General features: G+C 28.3%; 1 protein-coding gene across 5 annotated transcripts in view; it reads left to right on the top strand.

Annotated features, from left to right (window-relative positions):
- LOC122636971 (matrix metalloproteinase-2-like) overlaps window positions 1-20,982 on the top strand; it is a 210,791-nt gene that overhangs the window by 19,941 nt on the left and 169,868 nt on the right. For 2 of the 5 annotated variants that reach the window (XM_043828705.1, XM_043828704.1), the window contains 2 exons: window positions 13,970-14,128; window positions 15,990-16,190. In XM_043828705.1, coding sequence (XP_043684640.1) covers window positions 13,970-14,128; window positions 15,990-16,190 — 360 coding nt within the window. Of the gene's footprint in view, window positions 1-5,567; window positions 5,665-5,726; window positions 6,179-13,969; window positions 14,129-15,989; window positions 16,191-20,982 lie in introns of those variants that run through there. The other 3 variants (XM_043828707.1, XM_043828709.1, XM_043828706.1) reach the window with 3 other exon arrangements.

The following is a 20,982-nucleotide window of genomic DNA, read 5'->3' as shown; positions in this document are numbered from 1 at the left end:
AAAAAAAAAAAAAAAAAAAAAAAAAAAAAGACCGCACTTTTTCAGTTAATATAACGTTGTAATCGATATTAATGCAAGAAATTAATTTGTATTTCGTTTATATTTTCTATCTTGAAGATCGAAGGGTTATTTGAAAAAAATTAATTTGAATTTGATATTTCTTCAATGAAGATAAACAAAATCAATTTGATCATTACTTACATCAAACTTCGTGCAAATACAACGGTATGTATGACATAACCCAAATGACTTGAATATTTATTAGATTCGATAAACAAACTAATTTCGAGAAAGTAAAGTAATTACAAATATAACTTCGATACTTAGAAAAATGTGTAACGGATGATTTTTAGTACTAATTTTTAATCCTATTAGCGCTGTAATCTATTTCCTCGAAATTGTCGATAATGTAGAGTATGATATATAAATGATAATAAAGAATGAAAAAATTTCACATTGGGAATAATATTTTAATAATTCTTCAAATACGTTTTTACTCTTTGATACCTTTTTTTTTTCCTTTTTTTTTTTTTTTCTTTTAGCAAATTTACAAAGTGTGTTCACGATCATAGTAGATTACAAATTCTAGGAGTTTCTCGCAGTCGATAAAAATGAGGAACGTTCTATAGTTAGTATTTAGAAAATGTTAAATAGGAAACTTACCAACAGATAATTTCGAAGTATTCTTTTTTTTGGTCTTGTTTTTTTTTTTATAATTTTTTTTTATTTTTATTAAACATCTTTAATCTATTTAAAGATTAAGAATGGTAATAATTTTGATCATCAATTAATTACTAATGTTACTGATTAATTAATGATTAAGTATTGAAATTTTTGTATTCATCAATTTAACTCATTTTTAATCTTACGTTTCATAAAAATAAATTTATCGTCACATGAAATCTATATGTTTCTAATTAATGATATGTATGTATAATTGATTATGAAATTTTCAATTTCTAATTTCTAATTTTTATTATTAATAATATGCATCTTGATATCACCAGGTGGCGTACCAAGGTAATTTTCAATTGTCGAGTATGAAATTTGACCTTATTCTAATTAGTGTACATGAATTGTAAAGTATAACAATTGGTTCGACTATTTTTTTTCCTTTGTTTTGCTCTAGAATAATAATGACTGTGAGATCGGATTAATTGGTAAAAAGGCGATTGACCCTCGACAGTCAAGGCTACAGAGGTCACCACACTTCGAAACAATCACTGACTTCCGGTGTGTCGTCGCGACTGTCCGTATGAATCATTTTGATACTTCTATATCAATGTTCTTTATCTAAATATTTTCTCTTCCCTTTTTTCTTTTCTTTTCTTTTTTTTTTCTTTTTTTCTTTCTTTTTTCTTGCTATTTTAAATAACAATTAATAAATACGAACGTTAAAAAACTTTCTTCAAAATTGATTTATTTATCGATCGAGTTCATCGAAACCAATATGGTGGACAGAAAGAATTAAATTTGATTAATCTAAAATAACGGGATTGCTTATAAACCTCGACCTAAGTGGTATCTTCGAATTTAGACGTTTATCATGTAACTGACAAATGATTCATATACATATACATATATATATATATATATATATATATATATATATAAATTCTCATACGTACGAAACGAGAACCTAACAAATATTAAATTATAGTTAGCAAAGATAATTAACAGATAACTGCATCATCGTTAGCAATTCGATCCACAAAATAAGTAAATTCTTCAATTCACCTTTTTTTTTGTAAAAAATAAATCCTATTCAATTGTGTCTTTTTTTTTTTTTTTTCTTAAACTTCGTCCATTATACAATGTTCTAAGAAATTCTTCCTCCAAGAATTTCTTAGTAAGAATTTCTAAAGAATAAAGGAAATATAAAAGAAAGAAAGAAAGAAAGACAATACCGATCAACGATGTTAAGAAATGACGCGCAATGGCGCCACTGTCGCCTCCGGTCCTCAACTTCCGGTAGCACCCACTCATCTTTGGCAGGATGAACTCCAGTATGAAGTTATCTTTTAGCCTAACGTACTTTTATCTGTCGGGAAATGACTGGTCATTGGCCCATGGTCGACACCGAAGGTTTAACGACCACTCATTTCTTTCTTTCTTTCTTTCTTTCTTTCTTTCTTTCTTTCTTTTTTTTCATTATTACTTTTTTTTTCCTTTATTTCCTTTTTTTTTGTTTTTGTTTTTGTTTGCTTTCTCGTTACGTCTTTCTAACTAATTATTCAAACATATCGTTGATCGATCGATTATTATTATTACAAGAATCACGATAGTGCGTTTTTATATGCAATCGAATGAAAATATTTTTTCATTCGTATTTCGATACGTATATCTATCTATATATATATATATATATATATATATATATATATATATATATATATGTGTGTGTGTATATATTAAGAAACGAAATTTTATTTAATATTAAATCATTCGTACATCGAGAAATATTTTTTTTCTAATAAATATTCAAGAAAATACTACAATAATATGAGTATATCAAAAGATCGAGATAAACACTATTCAATAAGGACAAACGATGCTAAAAGATGAATCATAAATTTCTAGATAATTTTTAAAAGCACGACTAATTGGACTCGCAGTTTGTCCTTCAATTTTATTAATAAACAGGCTGGTACGATCTTACGATTTAAGAAAAGAAATTGATTTAGAAAAAATTGCTCGAAGAGATTCAATCGATTTTTTATTAATGTCATTTGTTAAAGATTTTTTGATTTAGTATATTGATTTTGGGATTACTGATACAGTGTTTTATTTCTTTTAATTAATTCCATCAAATTTCTTTAATAAAATCATGTTAGATAATATGCAAAAATGACGAAACGAAGCGTGCGTGTGCGTTTGCAATGTATGTTAGAGGAAGAGAGATAGATAGAACATTTTATCGACTGACTAATCGCGTGCATAAGGACTGTCTAGTCCCTAGACAAGTAATTTTCAGGAGGGTCGATACGAGTTAAACGTGACCTCCACGAGCAGACGGTACTATATTTATTTCGTAGAATGAAATGTATTAAGAGTGAGTTTACGAGAGGGATGAGTAAAAAAAGAGAGAGAGAGAGAGAGAGAGAGAGAGAAAGTGAGATTTAAATTCTGCGAATTAAAAGAAAAAGAAAAAAAAAAACATCATCCTTTTTTGACCGTCGATTAAAAGAAAATCATTCTTAAATTATCGATTTTCACGAAATGTTCATCTTCTTGTTAGAATTGATTAATATAAATTGTTCTTTCTTTTTCTTTTTTTTTTTCTTTTTTTTTTTTTGTGTGTGTGTATCTTGTATAAGAAATTAAAATAAGTAATTAAATAGAAGAATTTAATTAAAGGTCTATTAATTTTAATCTTAATTTATACTTTTATATTTTATTTGTAATCAAATTATAATGATATTATTATTCTTACTCTCTTTTTTTTTTTTTTTTCTTTTATATAAGACCGTATGTAAATTATTTTAATTTAATGTATTAAATCAAGTTTTATATATATATATATATATATATATATATATATATATACGATATAAGAAACGATATAAGAACGAAGGAGAGGGATGAAGAAAGTATTTCCTTATAAGGTTTGAAAACTTATAAAGAATCAGGATATTTACAAATGTCCTTGGACAGATTGATTGATAGGCTCTCAACGTTCGTGTAATATCCTTTCGAATGCGTGATGCCGAAGATAAAAGACTATTGACGTAAAAGAAAACTGATGGTGTCTATTGAAAAGAGAAAGAGAAGGGAGTAAGAGGAACACACCATAATATTTATAATATAGTTAAATTCATAGGAGATTCTTTGACCTTCCCCTTTACCCCATAAATTATCAATATGTCTTTAAAAAGATATCAGATATATCTTTTACATTGCTTGTTAATTTCTTTTCTTTCTTTTTCTTTTTTTTTTTATTATTATTATTAAAAAAAATTATTTATTGTTTCTACTTATTCAATATAATTTATCACTACACCATAATTACTTGCGTATATGTGTAACATTATTATTATACAATATTAAATAAATATAATCGATATATTTATAACGAATAAAGAAGTATATGTAATAATAAATATATAATAATTATCGGTGTATTAATTATTTAACTTAAACTTGGAGGATATAAAACGAACCTTCTATAAAATGATTTCAAAATTAATTTTGCTTAATGAACGAATGTCTATATAAAAGAAAAAAAAAAAAGAAGAAGAAGAAGAAGAAGAAGAAGAAGAAAGATTTGATAAAATGCACAGGTAGATGAAATTATGTAACTTAAAGGTTATATGTTACTGGAAAGGATCAATCCTGAAAATATCGAAGGTCAAATTCAAACTCAAAAAAAAAAAAAAAAAAAAACAAGACAGAAGTAATAGATTCTTACGAAAGATCTAGTAAAAAGATAAAAAATAAAAGAAAAATAAACAAAAAAAAGTAATAATAATGATAAAAAATGAAAGAATATTTGTATTTCTTCCTTCGTCGTTTAATAATTACTCAAGTTTCGTACCGCTTGTTAATATTACATCGTTAATATCGCAATATATACACACATATACGTAATGTGTATTTATATTCGTGTGTAGAAAGATATCAACATCAACCAAATACTTGTTCGCCAACGCAGGAAGACGCACCCGCGGTTGTTGAAGCAACAAGAGTGGGTGGTATATAAACGTAAGAGCGTGTATGCGCGTGTGTGTGTGTGTGTGTGTGTTTGCAAGATGGTAAAAAAATCATGGTCTGTTAGGTAGGGCATTTAGAGTTTACAGATTAAACCATTTTTCTTTTCCCACGTCCTTCGAGTCGAGAGATATTAATAGGATCGTTATAACTAAGCTAAGATAAAAAAAAAAAAAGAGAGAGAGAGAAATAACGTATGTCTATATTTTCGTTTTTTCGGAGAGGAAGATTATCTTTTTTTTTTCTTTATTTCTTTTTTTTTTCCTTCTTTTTTCTCATCGCTCAAAAGGTCAGATTTTTAGATAGAAATTTTATTTCCTCTCGTCGGAATATGTTCATCGTTTTATCGGAATGATTTTGATAGACGCTTCGCGATGTAAATAAATTTAAAAGAAAAGAAAAAATAATTATATATATATATATATATATTTATATATATATATATATATATACGAAATTAAAAATATGGAATATCGTATTTGAATTTGGCGCTGGTCACGTGCTAGCGCTTCTTCGATAAAAGAAAGGAATTATAGGTTAAAAAGAGACAGGGAAAATAAAGGAAAAATATAATCGACGAAGATAAAAAGTTTTATTACGGAGTAAGATTAATTAAATATATAGAAACTTTCGATATCGTTTAATACAGTCTTTCCTTTCTTTTTCTACAAACATCGTCGACCTTTCCGTTCGTAAACATTTCAAATGTTTAAAATGATCGCGTTCCAATTCCCGTACTCGGAGTTAAGGAGTCGCGGAGATCGCACGCGGCGCGTGTGGTCGTCTGATTGGTCGAAGACGTTAGGAGTGGGGGAACGCAGCAGTGGTCCTCTTAGCACAAGAGCGTCAGTCGCGCGGTACGCGGCGCACGGTCAACATCGAAGGGAGTCTCGTCGCGTGTGCTTCCCTTTTATCCCTTCGACGTCGCTTCGGATTTATCACGTATACGTATTTAACATGCATACATAATATACACGTACACACACACATACCTTATATATATATATATATACATATATGTATATAAAAAACTGTAAATTACACGCTCGCATAATAATTTCATACGAGCTTTCCGATGTAACGATACATGCAGGATAACCTCCTTCGTTTAAAATTTATTTCCATTGTTTTTTGTTTCTAACGATTATAAACGAATGTTAAACGTGAAAATTGAAAAGATATAGAAGATGAAACCGTCATAATATATACACGATTCTCTACTACCTCGTGTAGATTTATCCGTGCATAATTTTCTTCTTTTTTATTATTCTACATACGTCGCGTATTTACCCTCATCCGCGTGCGACTATATGTATATTATATTTCCAACGAGAGACACGATTTCTCAAACCTTTTCCTTTTCTTTTTCTTTTTCTTTTTTTTTTTTTTTTCAATTTCACGGCGAACGTGTGTGTTTAGGCATCATGAAACGAGGCACGAACTGAGAACATCGAAGCCGATGGATTACGAGGTTAGTTATGTTTTTATTATTAATATCTTTGTTATTTGTTATAGCATTGTATTTTACTTTTATTATATTACTTATTTATTTTACTATATCTATAGAATGTACTTTTTCGAATTCGACGCACTTATCAATTTTTCTAAAACGATCGAACAACGTACGATCGTACGAAAAGGAAAAAGCTTTTCACGTACGATTCCTTGTGCGAATGGCGCGAAATTCTTTTTAATGAATCGAACTCTATACTACTTTTTTACTTCGTTATGTTACATAAATATAACGTTACATAGCTTTATTAAAAGATCTCTACGATATTAATTAATTAATTATTGCAATTTTTTTTTTATATAACTGTGACTGAAAATCGAAGAAAAAGTAATGTTCGAAATTAATTATAAAACAACGAAGCGTTATATCTTATTCTTTTGTTGTCTCTTTCTTATCGTTCATTGGCTTAATCCTTCACCGCTTTATTCGTTACATACACACACATGTATATATATATTTTTTTGTATTACGATACTGACCTTAACCTAATATTATCGGTTAATAATGGTCGATAAAAATATTTTTTTCTTCTTTCTTGTTTATAATTGTTTAATCTGTTAAAATTTATAATTGTTTATCTTGTTTATAATTGTTTAACAGTTGTTTGTTTTCTTTCTGAGAAAATTCTTATTTCCTTTTTTTTTTTTTCTTATTTTTATACGAGTTATATGTATGTATAAAAAATTCGTCATGGCGGATCATCTCTCTCTCTCTCTCTCTCTCTCTCTCTCTCTCTCTCTCTCTCTCTCTCTCTCTCTCTCTCTCTCTGTCTCACTCTATCTTTCTCTTTCTCATTTCGTCGCGTGCGAACGTTTTTGACCGTTACACCAATTGTCGTTTGTTTCACGGCTAAGATCACGTGATCCTTCGCAGTTTCGTTTTTCCACGAACGGTTTTGTCCAGTGAAAAGACCTTGAAGACGATGTTTTTAGAAATAATTGTAATATGATCATCTCTCGATATTCTACTTTTTCTTGTGTATGTGTATGTAATGTGTTTTTTTTTTTTTTGTGCGTCGAGTAATATTTTCAGGAATCGTTAGGACGGTTACGTCTTTATTTCTTTTGTTATATATATATATATATATATGTATGTACACATAATGAGTGTTATATATGCACATATATATGAGCTTACTTCGTTTATTTCAACGGTTTTTCTGACTAGGTAGAATTGATGATAGTCTTTATATATTACCCGATCGAAATACTTACTTCTCATCGACACATTGGACACATCTATATGTTTATTTATGTGTGTGTTTTCCTTCGTTGGAGTATAAGAAAAGAAAAAAAGAAAACTCGTACGAATGTTTCGATAAAAGTAAGATTCTGTAGCAGAATGATGAAATAGAAAGATTAATATTATATTTATTAAAAGAAATAAGAATATATGTTTATATATTCGTAAATATTTATATTCGTTAATTTAATTTTATTAGAGTTATTAGAGTATATTTTTATAAGATTATATAATGTGAAGATTATATTAGCATGATTATATTATGTTATTATTTATTATTAGACTATTTTTTGAATTAGTATAATTATGTTACATTATTTATTATTATTATTACCGTCGTCGTCATTATCATCAATTACTCTTACTAATACTGTTATAATTATACTGCAATATGTATATATATGTATATGTTATTTATTATGATAGTGTTATATTTTATAATAGTATGATATAATATAATATTCTCCATTCTTTTATAATAATAATAATAATAATAATAATAATAATAATAATAATAATGTATCACTTAAACTGATATAATTATATCACACAGTAACATATAACTAATATTTATTAATATTAATGAAGCATTAATTTTCAAACATAACCTAACAATTGATCATATCTCGAAGACAATTTTAATCGCAAATTTATATCGGTATAAAGAGAGAAGAAAATTTTTGGAGAAATTAAATCCATGAAATTTTTCGTTAACGATCGAATGTCAAGAAATATATATATATATATATATATTTGTTGTTTAAATAAAAACTTTTTTAAGTAAAAAATCTATTCAGGTACGTTTGAAAATACGTCTAGCGATCTTTTTTTCTTTTTTTTTTTTCCCTTCTTTTTTTAAGGGGAAGAGGAAGTAAAACTTTTAGAAACTTGTCCTCGTCGAATTTTTCATCTTAGAAATCCAGATTATGGAGAAGAAAAGGAAGGGTGTAAGGGATTGGTTGATAGGGATGGGGTTGGGGACGAAGAAGGGTGAGGTCGACTGAATAATATCCCAGCGTTATCGTCCCCGTAAGATCGGATCTACAAATTACAAAGCTCGTTCGCAACGAGCGGATTACATAAATCTCATTTTCCTTAGCTTCTTCTTTTTCTTCCTTTATTTTCTTTTTCTTTTTCTTTTCCTTTTTTTTTTTTTCTTTTCTTTTTCTTCTTCGTCTTCTTTCTACGGCCGACGTTACAGAAAAAGAAAAAGGAACGAAAGAATTTTTCCTCCTGCTCTGACTTGCACTATTTCAAATCACATTTTTATCATTGTTTGAATTTGCGCGGGAAGGATTTTTTTTTTCTTTTCCTTTAGGGTGCACCATTTTATTTTCAATCCAATCTTATTTCGGAATTTCATTTTTTTTTTTTTTTTTTTTTTTTTTTTTTTTTTTTTTGTTAAATATTCTTTTTAATATTTATTTTTATATACGTAATTTATGTAGATGTAAATATTTTAATATCGCCATTTTGTTTTTTAAGCCAACTTTTTCATTTAATTTTAGCTGAAACTTTACGGATTAAATTTAATCATTTTTAAATATTTCATATCGAAATATTCAATTTTCTTTTTTATTGTTTTTGGATACTATATATATATTTATATATATATTATTGTTAATATATTAGTTTTTAATGAGTGATATAAAATAGTTTAAGATATTTCTATTCAATTTCACATGTTTTATATATATATATATATATATATTATCAAATTATTTGTATTTCATTAACAATATCTTAATATCATATTATATTACAATCTATACATTATAAAACAATCTATTATATTATAAAACAAATGTCGGCCATCTTACCTATCATCCTAAACACACAAATCGTCTTTTACCCTTTCCTTTTTTTATAAATTCACCCGAAAAAAAAAACGAAGAGGTAATATCGTAGATAATCATTATTAGTAACTAAATTACCCATGTAACTTTCTTTTAATCATTTTAACAATGAAATACTTTTTATATCTCGAATTTGAGGTTAACTTAAAGAAATTCAAATATACAGAATGCGAAGGTTGGTATGTATGCGGTAGTAAAGGGTTTGATAAAATAGTCGGTAAAGGGTATCCAGTAAAGGGGTTGGAAGGGGTTGGAAGGGGTTGGAGAGGGGAAGGATCCATGAACTTTGACTTCGGAATTACTCCGTGACTGTCCACGAACGGTTCCGCTTTTGTGACACGACCTTTCTCTCGCAGTTCTTGAAATGGCTCAGGTGGGTCGGTGAGAGGGGTTGGGAGATGGAGAGAGATGAAATGGGGATGAAATGGGGTGGCACGAGAGCAAGAGGCCGTGTAAAGACAGACAGAGAGAGAAAATGCACGATGGAACGTTTGGATTTCTACTTGGAAGGTTTGGTCTTTTCGCTTCAATGAGTTTCTTTCTCCCTCATTCTCATCTTACTCATTAATTCTCCTTCTCTTTCTTTCTAGTCATTTCCTGCCTGATCGATTGATGCAGAAATTATCGTAAGGTTTTTCTTTCTTTCTTTTTCTTTTCTTTTCTTTTTTTTTTTTCCTTCGTTGCCAGCGTCCGAAGAAATTAATTGCCAATTTCAAAGAATTAATTTTTTGTTTCGTTATTTTGTTTTCGTTTTCTTTTCTTTTCTTTTTTTTTCTCGACGAATATTGCATCATTCGTTTTAAATGTTTATTTTCCTTTTGTGTTAGTTTTAGTTTTTCTATATATATAATACATACGTATATATAATATACATTAAAGTCTATAGATCATTTTTTTTTTTGTTTTTTTGTTTTTAATATAATTTCTCATTTGATACGTATAGTAAAAATAACAATATTTTCCATTTGAAAAGAAATAAATAAGAATACACCGTACACCTGTTAAAGGTTCGACAAATACGAGTGTGTGTGTGTTATCGTGTTAAAGTATTTAACAAAGAGATTGATTATCAAAGTTGACCTGAATAATAATTACACCATGTAAAGGCTCGTTTTGTTTTAGTTCTGAGAAAACTATTGCTCTAAATAAATAATAGTAATTAATGATAATGATAAAAGTAATCATTAAATCATAAAAAAAAAAAAAAGAAAAATCAATATAAAACAAATTCATATAAAATAAGAATAAGAATGATATTAAAAAGTAATAATAATAATGATAATATCGTAAAAATAATATTAAAATAATAATAAAGAATATGATCGTAATAAAATGTATGATCTTCCATTATTTATAATAATGACATGATCTTATATTCGTTATAATAGTAATTGGAATAATAAACGATCGGTTAAAGTACGAATATGAATTACGTACGTACATGGATATACATACATACATACATACATACATACATATATGTATATATGTATACGTATAGAATGAAATGGAAGAGGCGTCTTCGTTTCGAATATAAAAAAGGCACAAAGGGAGATAACTAAAAGAAGATATCGGACTCGTTGGCTCCTCGTCTATTTCATTTATCGCACCATTAGAACGAAGTACTATATACTTCCTACTCTTTGCTGACATAACGACGACGATCGCACGCATCTTTTTATTTTTCTTTTTTATTCTTTATCTATTTGTTTCTTTCGTTTCTTTTTTTTTTTATTCGTTTTTTTTTTTATTTTTATTTTTATTTTTATTTTCACTGTATTTTATTTGCTCCCTTCTTCTCTCCCCCATATTTTTTTATTTCCTACGAGTATATTCTGAATCATTTTTATTACTCATCCTATGCGTAATCATATATATATATATATATATATATATATATATATATAGTTTTTTATTTTATTAATAGTATTATTTATATCAGTATAATAATATTGCAGTAATATAATTATATTATATAATTATTTTGTAATATTATTTGTTATATATTGTTAAAATAAGATATATATATATATATGTATTAAAAAATGTATGTAATATATATGTGTTAAAAATGACTTGACACATATGCAATATAAATATATGTATATATATATATATATATATTATGTAATAGTAAGAAAATCTATAAATAGAAATTGAACATTAGGAAAACAAAAATCTTTAAAAGAATAATAAAAATTGAAGAGAGAGAGAGAGAAAAGAAAAGCGAACGTTTGTATTAAAATTTAAAGAAGTATTTAATTTTCTTTTTTATTTTTATTCGATTATTATTATTTTTTTTTTTTTTTTTAACCTGACGACACCAACCAACCACTAATTTATCGAAAATTTAAAAGCATGTATCTTCCTCATAAAATATTCATTATATTTCTCTCTCTCTCTCTCTCTCTCTCTCTCTCTCTCTATAATGAAATTATTTACGAGTAGCTTATGTTAGACCCCAAAGAAATAATTGGCCATATGCCCTAATCGAATTAATAGTTACGATTGAGATAACTTTGAAGTAGAAGAACTCTTATTGATTATCTTCTTTAGAAACGATCTGTTTGGATCGTTTGTAAAAGAAAAAGAAGAAGAACAAGAAGAGATGGTGGGGGAGGAGTAGAAGGAAAGATGTTTTCAACATGGCGGTATATGGTCGTCATCATTTTACACAGAGAACAAAGTTTCGATATCGTGGAGCAAAGAATTCCGGTTATCGAGCCGAAAAAATGAGGTCGAGTGGCGTTGACACGCTCACAAAGATAAATCATCCTCAGTTCTCTTCTCGTTGCGTTTGTTCATCGTCCTTCCGGTTTCCGGTTTCCGGTATGTTCTTCACACTCTCTTTCTCTCGGTAATATCTTTTCTAGCAAGGTTCGGCCATCCTCGGTCATCTTCGTCAATTTTCGGTTATCTTCGGACATCTTTAATTTAACTTCGACCATCTTCAATTTAACTTCGATCGTCTTCGTTTATCTTCAAACGTCTCTTCGATTATCCTATTTGCATATTTTCTTGTCATTGTTCAATTTATCGATTTTCTTTTATTTCTATTACTTCTTTTTTTTTTTTTTTTTTTAATCGTAGTAAAAGATCGATTTTAATAGTTAAGAAATTTTGTAATAATCATTTCGTGATCTCTTCTTTTTCATTTTTATTTCTCTCTCTCTCTCTCTCTCTCTTTTTATTTTATTTTATTATTACTTACAAAATTTATGGATACTTATCGTCATTCTTTCAATCTTTTTTTAAGTTTAAAGTTTTATAGAATCTTCTTTCTGGCAAAAAAAAAAAAAGAATATCGCAAAATGGCGCAGAAAGGAAAAAAGAAAAGAAAAGGAGGAAAAAGAAATTTTCGAAATACTGAACTAGTGCCAAAAAGAAGCACACGTAAGAAACAAATATCGTTCGACGTTCGAATTTATTTGTAAAGTAGGACAAGAAACAAGAAAGAAAAGAAAGAAAAACGAAATAAACAAAAAACGTAGAGCCATTCGTCGAAGAGAATGGATGGCCTCTCTCTTCTTCATCCTATTAATTGGCCATTCTCTTTAATTAATCATTCTCATTTGCCTCGAGATGTTAACCCTCGTCAGTCCGGTACTAACAGAGATAAAGAACGTTGTGACGCGTAATAGTACTCGTAAAGCGATTGAAAAGTTTCCTTGAGAAACTTTGAAAGGATGGGAGAAAGAGAGTAAGAGAGAAAGAGAGGGGTGACTAACATCTATTATTCTTTATTCTCGTTGTATCATTCAAGGTCAGGCACGTTATCTACTTTACTCTTTTTTCCCTTCTTTTCATTTCTTTTTTTTTTTTCTTTCTCATTCTTTCTTATCTGGATGGAAGAGGATGCAGGGGAGAAATTTTTAAACAAACATTAGATTGGGATGACTCGAGCTTTATTGCGTTTTAATACTCGTATCGAATAAACGACTAAGAAAGGAAAGGAGAAAGGAGAAAAAGAAATTAGAGTTTATGGATAATTGTTGTTAAGATGATGGAAAACGAAAAGAAAGAAAAGTGAGACAGGACAAAAATGAATGGAATATACAAGGGTCAGGATTACTTTCGTAACTATCACGTCATTCTCATTAGAGAGAGAGAGAGAGAGAGAGAGAGAGAGAGTTTCTCAGAAGTTTGTTATATATATATGTGTGTGTAATTAATATCTTGTTAATCATAGATATTATTAACATTTTGTGATCTAATTTCATTGTTTCGTTTAATTATTTTATTATAACATACAACGTGATATATATATATACATATAATAATAAAATATAATATTTATAAGATGTAAAGAAATTTGTTGATATTACAATTAATATATATATATATATATATATATATATATATATATATATTATATACAGAATTATTATATTATATTAAAATTCTGATAATTAAATCGTGGCCTTCATTATATATTTTAGAATTTGTCAGAAAAAGTTTCTACAATTCAGTGTTAATTGCAACATAAAAAAAAATGGCGGATCACATTCTTTATCCCGATTCTTAATAAAAACAAAAAATAATAAAATAACAAAAAAAAAAGTGATTATAATAATCCTATAACTATCACTCATTCGTTCACTCATTCATCTATTTTCTTATTTATTAATTTGTTTAATTCTTTTTCTTCTAGATCGGCGGATGGACGTGCCAATCGTTGGGAAGTCCGAACTCGGAGGAAAGTACGAAGCCGGAATACGGCGTCGTCGTCGTCGTCATCTTGATTGTCGTCATTGGCAAAGAAGAAGAAAAAGAAGGAAAGAAGGAGGTGATGGTGGTGGCGGTGGTGGTGGCAAGTTGACGGAAGTCGGTAGATACGCGATAAGGAAGAGGAAGAGAGAGAGGAATAGGAAGAAAAAGAAGTGGCGAGAAGAGGGGTGCTGGACTAAAAGAGGAGAAGAAGAAGAACAAGAAGAAGAACAAGAAGAAGGACGAGAACAAGAAGAAAAAAGAAAAAAAAAAATAGTGTTACCAGTGTTTCTGGTGTAATAATTAGTGTTGGTGTTGGTAATGGTGGTTGTTATTACTACTCTTGCTCCGCCATTATACTCCTACAGTGTCTTGTTGTTAACATCAACAATAACAACAACATAACCTACTTATTGCATATCTCGAAATGAATAATCCTCTTGCATCGAAACAACATTCTTTAATTCAATTGTCTCACTTCACACTATCACTATCAATCGTAATCTTTATCCTATTCCCTAATAACGATAATTCCATCACAGATTTCGTTATCGTCGTCACTCCTCCGCCATCTTATTCCAGATCTTTGTCATTATCGTTCTTCACATTATTCCAATCGATATTAAAAAGTGAACAAAATTCTTTGACTCGACGAACTCTATAATTTTCCTTCGTATCTTTTCTTTTTTCTTCTTTCCCTTTATTTCGTCCATCTTTGTCTATATCTCCAAACATTCTTCGCGTAAAAAAAAAGAAAAAAAAAAGCCAAACGAACGAATTAACAAAAAGAAAAGTTGGAAAGAATCAATCTTTAAAATCGACGATTCTTCGACGCTCTTTTTTATTTCCTTCTTTTTTCGTTTCTTTTTAGATAATCGAAAATTTGTTTCTGAAAATATACAGTCACGAATATCGTTCTATTCTTCTCAATATATTTTTCGTTCGATCGGGAAAAAGAAAAGAAAAGAAAAGAAAATTCTCAAAGAATAATTCTCTAAGAAAGAATCTTTTTTCTTTTTCTTTTTTGTTTTTATTTTTCTTTTTTAATTTTACGTGCGAAGTAAACATAACGTATTTACACGTATTACTCTTATTATTCGATTCATCCTCTTTATCCGCGCGCGCTTCCCCCTCCTCTGTCCCCGTCTCATAGCCAGCCAATCCCCCCTCCCACCCCCACCCCCGCCATTACCATTCAATCTTTCCTTCTCCTCTTTACAAGTGGGAAACACTGTGTAACCGGCGTTTATAATCATCAGTAACGTCTCGATCCTCGACGTAGGAAGTGTGACTCGTTAGAAGAAGTGGATTTCGTAGGACATTTTGTACCCCCTCCATTCTCCACTTTCCACCCCTTACCCCCCCTTCTCCTACTTCTTAAATTTCGATGAGATCGATGACGAATTGTTGATCTTCTTTTCTTTTCGTTTCGTTTCATTTTTCTACTTTTTTTTTTTTTCTTTTTGATACACGGATAAGTGTATATGTGTGTGTACACGCGCGGGTGGTTGTGTATGTGTGCGCGCGCGCGCGCTCCCTTCCCCGTTAAAGAAAAAGAAGAAGACGTTGAAGAAGAAAAAGAAGAGTTCTAGAGTGACAATCGGAGACTGTTGGGTTTTAAAAACGAATTGTAATTGGATTTTTTCGTTCTTTGTTTCATTTTTTTCCTTTTTTTGATATTTTGTTTGTTTAAATTTTCTTTTCTTTTTTAATATTTCTTTTCAATTTCTGTGTCTCTTTCTCTCTCTCTCTCTCTCTCTCTCTCTCGCGAACAGTGCTCGAAGAAACAAAACGACGAGACATTTGTGTTTTGTGAAAGTGTTTTGTGAAAGTGTTTTGTTATATTATTATTATTAATAATAATATTTTTATTTTTATTTTCTTTTTCTGATTCTCTCTCTTTTTTTTTTTATATATTGTTTGGTTTCGTTTCGTATCGTTGAAAAAAAAAAAAAAAAAAATAGAAGAAAGAAGAAAAGAAGACAAAAAAGATAGGAAAAAGAAAGAAGAAAAAGAAAAACTGGTTGGACGTTCTTCTTGTCGTCGAAGTTTTTCATTGGGCACCACCGAAAATGATGTTCCAGGTTGTGCTAGTGTTATATTTTACTGTGCTCGCCACCGGAGCGCCACCTTCGTCGTCCATGATATACGCCGACGATAAAGTGGTGAGTTATATTTTTTTTTCTTTTTTTTCTTTTTTTTTTCTATTAAATACTTAATATTTTCTATCATTTTCCTTCTCTTTCCTTTTCTCTTTCTGTTTCTCTCTGTTGTTGTAGTCGCCATCATTCTCTTTAAAATTATTTCTACGTTGAGTTTATCTCAAGAAAAAGAGAGAGAGAGAGAGAGAGAGAGAGAGAGAGAGAGAAAGAGAGAAAGAGAAATATGTGCAATTTCCTGTGAAAGTAACTGCGTACGTAGGTTACGCGTTAAAGAGAAAATTATTTGACGTGGGTAAAATTATCAAAAGTCGACTTGAAAGTGGTCTTGCTAAGAGAAGTTACGCAAAGGGATTTATATGTGTGTTTATATTATATATATACGCATATATATGTATGTATATATATATATGCGTACATATACATATAGATACACTGAGTGATTCTAATGAATCAATCGATTTTGTAAAAAAAAAAAAAAAAATAGAAATTATTTAAATAAATTATTACCTGACACTATGACCATATATATATAATATATATATATATATATATATATATATATATATATATATAAAATTATATGTCAGATATTTTACTTTGATTATATATACGTATTATTATCTGTATGTACCTGAGTATGTACTGGATGTTTTTAAACAGATTATATATTTTACAAAATAATACAATTATCAGATTAATTCAGTAATATTTGTTTAAGAAATTATAATTCAAATTGATTCTTTAGTTTTTCTTTAATTGTGCATATTACATATGCGATGTCTTTGAAGTAAATATGCTAAAAAGAAAAAAAAAAAAAAAAAATTAGAATTAAAATAGAGGAGAAAAAAAAGTAAAAAATATCGTTACAATGATATTATTATATGTTTATACAATAGATATTTATTTCATAATAAATACCAAGAAAAATATAGTACTTTTAAAAATTAAGTTGGAAGTTTCTGTTGGGCGTCATCAATGTCCACAGTGTTTCAAAACCATTTGCTATTTCTCAGAATAACGGTATTTAATCGTAGTATATAATCAAAGGGTTACGACGAGAAAAATTTTAATTAATATAATTCTGAGGATTATACGAGTCGTTGTATTTTTAGTTTTTTTTTCTTTTTTTTCACTTTTTTCTTTTCTCTCTCTCTGTCTTTTTTTTTTTTATCAGATGAATTCTGCGAAAAAAATAAATTAAACGAAAGAAAAAAAGAATATATATATATATATATATATATATATATATATAGTTTAGAAAATTATACGAATTAGAAAATTGCTTGTGTACGTGTTCGTATTATATTACATAAAATTAATTCTTCGTTATTAACTATCAGTATAAATAATTTAATTCAATTTAATTCATTTAATTATAGCTAAATCGATAATTAAACCAATTACCAATGTAATTATTTAAATTAACGTATATATATATATATATATATATATATATAATCGAAAATCAATGATTGATTACTTTAGAGACACCGAGTATATACATCTCTGTATGTTCTCTAAGTAACTACGAAATTCCTCGTTCAGTTTGAATTTACATTCCTACGTATACGAACTCCTCGTGTAGCTGCAATTTATAATGAGATTTCGTATTAAAGATTAGTTTGGTAAACTACTATGAGCTTAAGGGACTGTATATTTATTTATTTATTTATTTATTTATTTTTTTTTTGTAACAAATTTTCTAATTTTCATTTCTTTTTTCTTTCGTTTTTTTTTTTTTGATTTTTTATTTATTTTTTTCTCTCTCTATCTCTCTCTCTCTCTCTTTTTTTTTTGTATCCTATGTAATTGAGGTTATCCCTTTGGGATAACCTTTTTTGGTATACATATATTTTTCAGTATTCGATTATTGGCATGCGCGCCAAATTTGAATTCGGGTCGTTACACATACTGCGGTTTGGTACTAGACTATTACTGGCTGGCTGGCTTGCTTGCTTGCTTGCTTGCTTGCTAGCTTGCTTTTGCTGGCTTGCTGGCTGGTGGTGAATATAAATGTAAATTAAAATCGGGTTAATATATACCGTGACTGCTTTCCAATATAATCATGACGTTACACGAAAAATCTGGTATTAAGTAATCGCCATTTTTTAGTTGATAAGCGAATGAAAATTAAAAAGGAAAATAGAGTGCTTTGTATATATATCGATAAAATATGTGTATAAAAAGAAAGTGAAGCAAAATGAAAGAAAGAAAAGAGAAAAATTGATAGGTACGCGATTACATTCAAAATCGTGTTTCCATATGTAAATTTTGTAGTTTGCGTAAGTTTTTCTTCTATTTATTTTTTATTGTTTTATTTATTTGTATTTTTTTTTTGCAATTACAATTGAGATGAATTCAACTGAAAAATAAAAATTTTCAAATATTGCGTATTAATTGCAATTCGATTACAATTACGAGAGCATCGAATTTTTATTTAATTTTAATGCAATAAAAATATTTAATTATATATATATATAATGATGATAACATTTTTGTTGTAATTTATTTGTTTATTATTTATCTTTCTTTTTTTTTTTCTTTCTTATTAATTTCCAACGCATCGATCTTTACATTTTACAATTTTTATCTTTCTTACGATTTCTTACCGGAGAATAAATCATTTTGATTAACTTAGCGGTATAATTAAAAGATCGCGAGTCTTTTTATACACTTCAAAGAAAAGTCATTAGTGCCTTTTAATCGAGCAATTCTTGTATGATTAATAGAGACAGTGTAATTAAACTCGTCATTCGCCATCTTTGAAATTGCGTTTTATCCAAAAAAGAAAAAAAAAAAAAGTAGAAGTAGCAATAGCTCTGCAATTTGTTGTTAACGAGTTTCTCTCTCTTTCTCTTTTTCGATCGTTCGACGAATTACGTTTCCGTTTTTTTTTCTCTTTTCCTCATTTTTTTCTCTTCTTTTTCCCTCCCCTACCCCTCTCTTTCTCTTTACTTATCGACTTTCGTTGGTCAGAGGAAGAGTTCGTGTTAGTCTTCGAAATTCAGCAAAACCTCTTTCTTGATTGCTTTTCAAGCGATCTCATAAATCATTCCGCCGGGATCTAACACTGGATCTAACGATAATGATCGTTAGATCGAGAAGGATTACCGTTTAACAATGTATGAAGAAGAAGAATGAAGGAGAAATTTGATCGACACTTTTTCATAAATTTTCGATCGATGTTGAGACAGAGATCATTTCAGATGCTTTGAGGATTAACGTGATTATATATTAATAATTATAATTTGATAATTATAATATTAATATTAATATAATTATATATTAATTATATAAACTTATAGGATTAATAATAAATAAATAACAATTACATTTTTTTGTCGGATTATCTTTTACGATCTAATTATTATTATTATTATTATTATTATTATTATTATTATTATTATTTTTTTTTTATCATTATTTATTTCGTTATTTATTTATAATCCTTGTTCTATAATTATTTCTTCAATTTTATTGGAGGTTAGCATCGTCGAAGTTTAAAAATGAAAACTCAATGTTCGAATGAAAATCTATTTATTTTTTATTTACTTATTTATTTGTTTTTCATTTACTTTTTTTTTTAATCGCATAAGTAAATTAGTATATATATATATATAAAAAAAAAAGAAATTAATAAAAAGAAGTAATGAAGTTTCTTCTACCATCTTTTTTTCTCTCCACTTTTTTCTTATTTTTTTTTCTCACTTTTTTTTCAATATTTTAATAATAATAATAATAATAATAAAAATAAAAAGGAAGAAAAAATAATGAAACTCGAATTCTCTCGCAGATTTATTCCGTTGAAGTTGCTTACATTTGAACCGATTCATTTCTCTTTTAGAAACACATCAAACATTCTATATTTGTTTCATTATACTTCTCGCTTTGACGCAACCCCTGATGTAACAAACTCCAGACATATTTTACCAACTATGAGATTTCTCGAAATCCTTGAGGGACTACCTACGAGTCTTTCTACAAATCATAGATCCTTCTACATAGATCATCCTGATTTACGTACAGAAATAGATTAAAACAGATACGAAATGCGTCCAAATTTTAATTATAAACGCGTACATTTGCGTTCCTACGGTGCATTTGATTTTAATTGTAAATGAGATAGAAACAGAGAGAGAGAGAGAGAGAGAGAGAGAGAGAGAGAGAGAGAGAGAGAGAGAGAGAGAGAGAGAGAGAGAGAGAGAGAGAGACTTGTAAATGAAGCTCTCTCGTTCTGTGATTGAAAATGATATGCTGATGTAATGTAATCTTGTATGATGGGGGTCCCATAAGAGAGATAGAGATAGATGAACGACTGAGAATCCGATGTCGTAATTAAATTAAAATTTTATTCATTTTTTACTCGTAGCGACATTTGTCAGTTTAAAAAAAAGAAAAGAAAGAAAAAAGAAAGATTAAATTAATTAAACAATTTTGTCATTTTACCACTAGTGACATCTGTGAACAAACGAATAGAAGAAGTAATAGAATGAGTTAAACTGTTTTTCATCGTTTTATTCCTAATGATATTAGTATTGAGAAAATAAAAATAAAAAGAGAAAAAAAATAGAGAGAGAGAGAGAGAGAGAGAGATGTCAGCCAAAAACTTTTTTCATAATTCGTTTAAAAAATTTTATTCGCTTTACCCCTGGCGACATCTGTCGGTCAAAATAAAAATAAAAATAAAAATAAAAATAAAAAAAAAAAGAAACAAAACAAAACAATCAGAAAAGAATAGAATCAATTAAACAACTTTGTCATTTTACCTCTGGTGACATCTGTCAACAAAAAAAAA

This window comes from Vespula pensylvanica, chromosome 24, assembly GCF_014466175.1.
Source record: "Vespula pensylvanica isolate Volc-1 chromosome 24, ASM1446617v1, whole genome shotgun sequence".
NCBI classification, from domain to species: domain Eukaryota; kingdom Metazoa; phylum Arthropoda; class Insecta; order Hymenoptera; family Vespidae; genus Vespula; species Vespula pensylvanica.
Note: the sequence above shows the minus strand (reverse complement) of the source record. Positions and strands in the feature narration are given on the sequence as shown.